Here is a 9,285-nt window from a genome sequence, read left to right as displayed (position 1 = left end):
CAGCATGGATCCAGACCCCCCAGCTTGGATCCAGACCCCCCAGCATGGATGTGTTTACAAATTAAGCTTGTTGTGACTCCTGGTTCTGTTCACGTCAACACTTTTCTGTGACGACTCCAAGAAATGGAAAAACATTTATTATGTGAAGAGGTGACGTTTTAAAGTTTTTTATACTTTTCATTTTTTCAAAACTCATGTTTGAAGTTAAAATTATGTTCATTAAGAGTATGTTGAATGAAAATACTCCATGTTTAAAAACATAAAAGTTGTAACTCTGTTAAAGAACAGGTCTGAAGTATTTATGTTTCACAGACTGAAGACGTTTATTTAATAAACATGAAGGTTATGACGGGGTCCCTGAACCCAAAATGTTTGAGAACCCCTGGTGTAAACAAACAAACAAACAAACAAACAAACAGCTAAATGATGCTGCTCTTGCTTCTGCACCATTTATTTCTCTAAGTAAAATAATCTCCAGACTTTCTCCAGGTTTCGTAGAACCCTGAGGGACAAAGAGGTTTGTCTTTTCGAGCTTGGAGTCTGGTTCCAGAACAGACACCGCTCTGACCCGGTGGGACGCTGGAACATACGTGTGGTTTACAACACGGCTCAGACCTGCTGCCGTCACAGGAACAGCCGTGTGCTCAGCTGATCTGGCGGCTCGGACTCACGTGGTGCGCTGCTGCAGGAAGGCGTCCTTGTGGAGTCTGTAGGCCGTGAAGCTGTTGAAGGAGCCGGGCTCCATGGACACCCCCGGGATGTGGCTGTAGCTCCGGTCCGTCAGGTTGAAGGCCTCCAGCATCCTGAAGCCTGAGACAACAGAGACACAGCATCAAACTGAGGAAGAGGACACCTCACGTCTCTGATGAAGGACCAGAAGTTTTACCAGGAGATGTAAATCCATTGACGTAGATCAAAGGACACACTGCGGAAAAAACACAGCACAGATCAGCCGAAGCAGACCTGAAACTTCAGCTAATGTTCTGTTTGTGTTACAGCTGATGGACTGACAGGAAGTTGAAGCTTCACAGATGAAGGTTATCAGGTTTTCTTTGATGGTGTCGAAGGCATCAAAGTCGTCCACCACGAAGACATGTCTGTCGCTGGGTTTACTGCTGATCGCCTGCAGCTCCACGAAATCCACATCAGCTACACCGATGGCGAAAACACTGTAACCTGAGGGAGACAGAAACATCATTTGCCCTCAGCACGACCTAAAACCAGGCTGATCATCCAACAGATGAGTTTAAACCAAATCGATGATCCAACATATGAGCTAAAACCAAACTGATGATCCAGCATAAGAGCTAAAACCAGGCTGATCATCTGACAAACGAGCTAAAACCAGACTGATACTCCAACTCCATTTGCAAAGGAAACAAGATAAAGATTTAGTCGACAGATGGTCACTGGTGTTAGTTTGAGCCTCACTAACCTGCATGCTGCAGCTTGGCAGCGCTCTTCTTCACCTCGTCCTGAGAACGTCCATCAGTGATCACCACGACCACCTTTGGGACATTCCTCCTCATCCCGTTTTCAACAGAAAAGGCCTTCTCGTAGGTGTGTTTGAGAGCCTCTCCTGTTCCGCAGAAGGACAACGTGTTAAAATATCTTCGACTCAAAGCTCACTCATGTTCATCACTGACAACATGAAGCTCCAACCCGTCTTGGTGTTTCCTCCTCTGTAGCGAATCTGTTGGACTGCTGCCATGGCGACACCTTTGTCCTGATACGAGTTGAGCTTGAACTCTGTCTTGGATCCATCGCTATACTGCACGAATGATACCTGCGTGGAAAAGCACGAGGAGCTCTCTTACCTGGAGACAACGGCTTTATGATTCATGCTCAAATTAAGCAGCTCTTCAGCACCACCTGGAAGAACCTCTGCTGATGTGGTGCTTTATGAACCAAGTTCAAATGGTGTTTTTGTAACATTCCAGATGTTGACAGACAGTATGGGATCTGAACAGAACCGACCTGCATTCCTGATGGTCCGACGACGTCAAACGCTCCGATCATGCTGGAGACAAAGTTCATGACTTTGGTGAAGCTCTCCTCTCCAATGCTCCATGACCCATCAATGACGAACACCAGGTCAGCTTTGGCACCTTTACACACTGAGGCGAGACAACACAGCAATGTGACATCATCACACAGCTGTACCGCATCACGACAAAACAACTCAAACGTGATCGACCGTCTGCAGGAATTATGGGTTCAAAACAAAGAGACAAAAGTTCAGCTCTGATTTCCAGGTTCCTCAGACAAAAAGCCTGAAGTGATTTCTGCCTGATGGGAAGCAGCTGGGTGCGCTTTCTTTTGGGTCAGATCTTTCTGAACAAGCTGGAAAGCAGCCTGAAAGAAAACCAGATTGGACTTCTTCAGACAAGCTTCCTGTCAGCATCTGCTGTTGAAGGTTGTTCTTCAGCGCCATGTGGCACCCCGTCCTCCTGCCTGTTGAAGTCTTTCTAATCAGCTGAGCTGAAACAACACTGGACTGGGTCCATTTCAGTCAGGCAGAGGTTCTAAACTCTGACTGGACCTTTGCAGCTCATTGGTTCTGTTCTTTCTGACCCATTCTGTTGTAGATCAGCTGCTGGGTTTGGGACCATGGTCCTGTTGGACTCAGTTTGGTCCAAGCTTGAGCTGTTAGACCCCTTTGGTCTATACAGGAGTTCTGGCCCACTCAGTGGCTGACAGAAGCCTGAACCATCAGCCTCCACCTCTGTGCTGACAGCTGAAGGGAGGGGTTTGGTATTACACAGACTGGCCCCGCCTTCTTATAATGTATGATTGTGCAGTGACCCATCCAGGCTGTCACATTGTAAAGTTTGCAGATGATACAGCGGTGGTGGGATGCATCACAAACAATGATGAGTCCAGCTACAGGCAAGAGGTGGAACACCTGGAGAGCTGGTGCGGGAAGAACAACCTTCACATCAATGTGAAGAAGATGAAGGAGATGGTTGTGAACTTCAGAAGGAACAAACACACCTAAACCCCCACCCCCCCCCCCCCGAACATAGGATCTGCAGTGGAATGGTCTCCAGCTACAAGTACTTGGATGTGCACCTGAACAACAAACACAGCTGGAGCAACAACACCACCAGCCTGATGAAGAAAGTTAATCAGAGACTCTACTTCCTCAGACGGTTAGACTGCCTTCAGGACCAGGCCTCCCTTGCAAAAGAGATCTGTGATCTCAATGGGATTTGCCTTGTTAAATAAAGGATAATAAAATCCTCACTAACTGTGGTCTGTTTGTTAACAAGTCCAGGACCCAGTTGCAAATGAAGGGACTTAGTCCTAGTGTGAGTAGTTTGTCCATCAGGGTTTGGGGGATCATGGTGTTGAAGGCAGACGTGATGTCCACAAAGATCATATGGACATAGGAGTCCTTCTGCTCCAGGTGGGCGAGAGCAGTGTGGACCACAGAGGAGATGGCATCTTCTGTTGATTGGTTCTTGTGGTATGCATACTGGTGAGGGTCCTCGTTGATGTTGATGGTACTTTGTAGTTTTAATGTGGGTCATGACCAGTCTTTTGAAGCATTTCCATTCTGGTGCTGGGTGGTCTGTTCAGGTCTTCAAAGCGTGCATAGAACCTGTTAACAGCATCAGGCAGTGATGGGTCCCTAGGGCATTGTGCACCTCTGCATTTATAGTCTGTGATGCACTTAATGCCCCTCCACATGCTCTGTGGGTCCTGTGAGGGGAAATGTCACTGGATCTTCTGTGCATATGTTGCTTTGGCCCTCTTTATACCAGCAGCCAGCTCTTTCCTTTTCCTCCTCAGTTCCTGTGAGCCACCAGACCTGAATACATTATCCCTGGCTCTTAGTAGGGTTTGGACCTCTGCGTTCAGCCAGGGTTTCTGGTTCGGGTAACAGTTCGCAGTCCTGGTCAAGTCAAGTCAAGTCATATTTATTTATAGAGCACAATTTAAAACAGATAGACTGTTATCAAAGTGCTTAACACTAATGGTAACACTAAGAAATAAAAAGCAGTAAGAATATACCTTAAAAATTCAAACAACAGCATTAAAATGAAGACATGGAACGATATGCTAACTCAACTCACACAGTATGAAACACCAGAGAGAACAGATATGTTTTTAGCAGGGATTTGAACACAGGAAGGGAGGTGGCATGCCTAATGTTAGGGGGTAGGTTGTTCCACAGTTTGGGACCCATGACTGAAAACGCCCGATCTCCTCGGAGCTTCAGTCGTGTTTTTGGAACAACCAAAAGCAGCTGATCGGATGATCTCAGAGCCCGAGAGGGAACATATGGTTCCAGTAGCTCAGAGAGGTAGATGGGTGCGAGGCCATTTAGGCACTTATAGGTCAGGAGGAGAATTTTTAAATCAATCCTAGTTCTCACAGGAAGCCAGTGTAGGGAGGACAGAACTGGTGTGATGTGCTCATACCTCGGTGTACCGGTTAAGAGCCGAGCTGCAGCATTCTGGACGAGCTGTAGCCGTGAGATAGAGGCCTGGCTGACCCCAGCATACAGTGAATTACAATTGTCCAGGCGGGTTGTGATGAATGCATGGACTAGTGTCTCAAGGTCGGGTCTAGACAGCACTGGCTTGAGCTTAGCTACCTGCCGCAGTTGGAAGAAGCTTCTCTGCAGAACCGAACTGATCTGTTTGTCGAACTTAAAATCCGAGTCAAAAACCACTCCGAGGTTTTTAACAGAGTGCTTCAGATAAGGCTGAAGGGAGTCCAGGTTCACAGGATAAGAGGCGGCAGCTGAGCTAGGGCTAAAGACAATGACTTCAGTCTTCTGGTCGTTAAAACTTAGAAAATTTGAAGCCATCCATGTCTTAATGTCGTCCAGACATTTGAGGAGAGGGTGGACGGAACAAGCACTGGCTGGTTTCAGTGACAGGTAGATCTGACAGTCATCGGCGTAGCAATGAAATGGAATACCATGTTTTCTTAGGATCGACCCCAGCGGAAGCAGATAGAGCGAGAATAGAAGGGGTCCGAGAATCGAGCCCTGCGGGACACCGCAGGAAAGAGGCATTGAAGTGGATAGATTTTTACCCACCTTCACACAAAAACTCCTGTCAGAGAGGTATGAGCGGAACCAGTCTAATGCAGCACCTGTAATCCCAACCCAGTGTTCAAGCCGAGAGATGAGGATACTGTGGTCAACAGTATCGAAAGCAGCAGTAAGATCGAGGAGTACAAGAGCCACAAAATGACCAGAATCATTTGCTGTTAAAATGTCATTACAAACCCTAACCAAAGCTGTTTCGGTGCTGTGGAGCTGCTTGAAACCAGACTGAAAGACCTCAAAGATTTTGTTCTCAGTTAAAAACTGATTTAACTGAGTAAAAACTACTTTTTCCAGGATTTTGGACAGAAAGGGGAGTTTTGAGATTGGTCTGTAATTTGAGCAAGCTGAAGGGTCAAGACCAGGTTTCTTAATTAACGGTGTGACTACTGCATGTTTGAACGCCTCTGGGACCACGCTTGTAGCAATACTACTGTTTAGTAGAGTTAGAACAGCAGGCCCAATCGCTGGTAGAACCTGTTTGAACAATGCTGCTGGGATGGGGTCCAATGGTGATCCTGATGGCTTCATGTGACCAGCAACTTTGTTTAACAATGGGAGTGTGATTGGTTTGAATTGCCTGAAAGTAGCAGAACACGAAACAAAAGCTGATGGGTTGACTAAGGAGTGGGGGATGGAGGCCCTGATCAACTCCACTTTGTTAACAAAGAATTTAGTGAAGTCATTGCAGGTGTCAACAGAGGCCTCAATACATGAATATGAAGGGACATTTAGAATGGATTTACTGTTGTGAATAGGGCGCGGGGGTTGTGTCTATTTGAGTTGATGAGTTGGGAGAAATATTTGTTTTTTTCAGATTTGACAGTGTTCTGGTAATTTTTTAAACAGGTTTTGAGCAAAATGAAAGAAACCTGGAGATGGTCCTTTTTCCACCTGCGCTCAGCTCTCCTGCACAGGCGTCTCGCTGCCCTGGTGGTCTCATTCATCCATGGGTACTGGGCTCTCCTTGGTTTCCTGACTTTTAGTGGGGCCACCAGATCCAAGATCTTAGTGCAGGTCACATTGTGGTTACTAAGCAGCTCCTGAGCACCGACACAGGCAGAGGTTTCAGGTGTTGTAGCAGCAGTGGTAATAAAGGCAGAGGAAAAACGAGCAGCAGTTGAAGGGTTAAATATACGACAGGTCCTGGGTGGAGCGGGAGATTTAGAGACACAAGCAAGAGGTATTACAAATGAGATTGGTTTGTGATCAGACATGACAGCATCCCCAATTTCCAGATTTAACACAGATACACCACAAGACAGAACAATATCAAGAGTGTGACCCTGATGGTGTGTGGGGCCGACAACATTTTGCAACAGGTTTAAAGAGTGGATCAGATTTAAAAAGTCCTGAACCAAAGGCTTTTCAGGGCAACAGACGTGCACATTGAAGTCCCCTAGAATCAGCACACGGTCGTATTTTTTTTTTTTTTTTTTTCTTTTGATGGCCTCCCTTCTCCCCTTACAGCCATCCTGTCCACACCATTATTATGAAATATTTATTATAGTGACATTCTAGTGTAGGTTTTTTTTAACAGTATTGCAGTGAGAAAGACAGACAGTTCACTGATGAAGCCTGTGGAGGATTTGGGCGGTCGATAAAGCACCGCAATCAACATGGGGTTGGAGCGGCCCAGTTCAAAATGCAGCAGTTCAAAGGTCTGAAAAGATGGTGTCTGTAACAGTCTGCATTTACAGATTTTCTTAAAAACAGCCAACACTCCTCCACCTCTTCCAGATGACCTCGGGCAATTAAGAAACGTACAATCAGCAGGCACAAGTTCAGAAAACACACTTGACTCACCCGGAGGAAGCCAAGTCTCCGTCAAAAACATGAAGTCCAGATTATTTGTGCAGAAAAACTCGTTCATGATGAAGGTTTTGTTTGTTAAAGACCTCACATTGAGGAGAGCAAGCCTTGTTGGGTCAGCAGCTGAGGGAGAAGTTGAGGGGGGGGGGGGCGCAGATCAGCGGTTTCAGTTTGTTTACGTCGGGTCCTCGCCTCCTCCGGCCGGAGAAAGTGCAGCTGGGACGAACAGCCGGAATCCAGGAGCCGCCGGACACAGCAGGGTCGTTGGTACGATCCGATGGGGCAGCAGATGGTGCAGCTGTTGGACCCGGGTTGGTTTCGGTTTGCTGGATAAGGTTGGACACACTGCAGCTGGGCGCGCGCTCACTGCACGCCTCCGACCCGATGTTCTGCAGCAGGTAGGACTCCGCGAGGCATCCAGGTGGAGAAACCTCAGTCCGGTGGACAGCTGTAGCTGAGGAACGAGCGAGGCTAGCTTTGAGCCTCACGAGGTGGCCAGCACGTCTCCCACGGCGACGAGAGCGATGTTTTCGTGCAGGCACGAAGGCCGCGCGCTGGAGATACCCAGGTACGTTCCCAAGCAGCGGAGGTGGGGGGCCCAGAACCCCGATCAAAATGTTCATAGGAGGCGAGATAAGTGGTGGAAAATTGTAGATTGAGCAGTTGCTGGCGATCATACACCAGTAGTGAGTTGATCTTATTGAAGAAAAATGATAAAAATAGCAAAAAAAGAAACAGAGTGGACAGAGGTGAACGGCAAGCCACCAGCTCGGGCGCCATCTTGGAATCTGGTGGTGGTGACATCTTCAGCATATTTGCTGATGTATCCGAGGACAACAGATGTGTTTTGCTCCAGATCCAGCTCTCCCTCATTTACAGTGGCCTCCCTGAAGATCTGCCAGTCTGTGCGTGCAAAACAGTCCTGCAGTAGAGAGTCACTGCCGCTGGGCCACACAGTGATGGTTTTCTATGATGGTCTGGAACGTCTCAGCAGGGGGAGTTAGGCAGGGGCCAGAAAGATGGAGATGTGGTCAGAGAGGCCAAGATGGGGGCAGGGGATGGCTTTATATGCGTCTCGTACGTTGGTATAAACACGGTCAAGTGTGTTATTTCCTCGGGTTGGTATGGTGACATGCTGGTAAAATCTTGGCAGTGTCTTTCAGGTTTATGTGATTAAAATCTCCAGCCACCACATAAAAAGCCTGATGCTTGTTTTGAAGCGAGCTGATGTTATCATGTAGCTCCTGCAGAGCATCTTTAGCATTAGCATCCAGGGCTGATGTACACCACAGTAAACTCACGAGGTAAATAACATGGTTAACATTTCACAATCAGTTTTTCTAAAGCCTTGGAGTAGGAAATGTTTATCAGAACACAGTATGGCTTGTTCAAAGGTCAAAGGTTTTCTCTAAAAGTGCTGCAGTGCATTCTGGGTAACCACAAATCCTTTGGTCTTGTTTTATTCTAGAAGTCTTGTGTTTCCTTCAGATGAAGCTTCATGAACCTAAGTCATGCTGCAATGTTGTTCTTAAGGAGAACAAGCCGTACGTGATCAGGCCAACTGTCCTGTCTTGACCTTTGACCTGTGAACTGAGGCACTATAAAACATTGACTGAAAGCAGCAGTTGGTCAGATGGAGGGTGTCTGACCTCTACAACAAACAGATAAATGTGTTTCCTGATGTGCAGACTGTGTTTCAGACTCACCTGCCCATCCAGGGGGGATGGTGGGTGGAGGTGTCGGGGTAGGGGGCATGGTCGGGGCCAAAGTTGGCTTCACCACTGTGAGAAACAAAAAGAGCGAGTGTAAACACGGGCCATGATTACGTCAGTGTTTGTATCGTTTCAGAGTTGGGTTGTTGGACTTGTTAACAACCATAACCTGATTCATTCATTCATTCAACCTTTATTTATCTGATCACAACAAGTCATGATGTCACCAGCTGGGTCTGCAGGATGCTGAGTCTAAATGATCACAGATCCAGCTGTTTTGTTAAAACACTTGTTTATTTGCATATCTGTTTAGTCATTTCTACACAGATGTTTAAAATCCAGCTACAGGAGAAGAACATGCAACACTCACAGGTTCTCTCATCGGTGCTGACTCCAGGACCTTCCAGGTTTGAAGTCTGAACAAAGACGGTGGCAGTGTAGAGAGCGTCTGGGGAGAGTCCATCGAAGCAGTACTCAGGCAAACCGGCAGCAATGGTCACCTCATGTTGACCTTTACTGGAGGCTGAGGAGTAAGAGCACATCAGCAGTTCTGTTATAGTCCTTTAACCTGGTAGAGACCTGTGACCTGGTATACACCTGTGACCTACTATTGACCTGTGACCTGGTATAGACCTGTGACCTGTTATAGACTTGTGACCTGGTATAGACCTGTGACCTGGTATAGACCTGTGACCTGGT

At 47.1% G+C, this 9,285-nt stretch overlaps 1 protein-coding gene across 1 annotated transcript in view; it reads right to left on the bottom strand.

The window, feature by feature from the left end:
- The window catches only part of LOC119417984 (collagen alpha-1(XII) chain), a gene marked incomplete in the record, with an annotated part of 211,081 nt that overhangs the window by 32,473 nt on the left and 169,323 nt on the right, over nucleotides 1–9,285 (bottom strand). Inside the window, 8 exon segments of the mRNA XM_037685231.1 lie at nucleotides 672–810; nucleotides 887–925; nucleotides 1,012–1,176; nucleotides 1,436–1,579; nucleotides 1,663–1,786; nucleotides 1,978–2,117; nucleotides 8,581–8,655; nucleotides 8,957–9,109. Coding sequence (XP_037541159.1) covers nucleotides 672–810; nucleotides 887–925; nucleotides 1,012–1,176; nucleotides 1,436–1,579; nucleotides 1,663–1,786; nucleotides 1,978–2,117; nucleotides 8,581–8,655; nucleotides 8,957–9,109 — 979 coding nt within the window.

The sequence above is a fragment of the Nematolebias whitei genome, chromosome 12 (genome assembly GCF_014905685.2).
Source record: "Nematolebias whitei isolate Nwh7 chromosome 12, NemWhi1, whole genome shotgun sequence".
Classification (NCBI taxonomy): Eukaryota; Metazoa; Chordata; class Actinopteri; order Cyprinodontiformes; family Rivulidae; genus Nematolebias; species Nematolebias whitei.
Note: the sequence above shows the minus strand (reverse complement) of the source record. Positions and strands in the feature narration are given on the sequence as shown.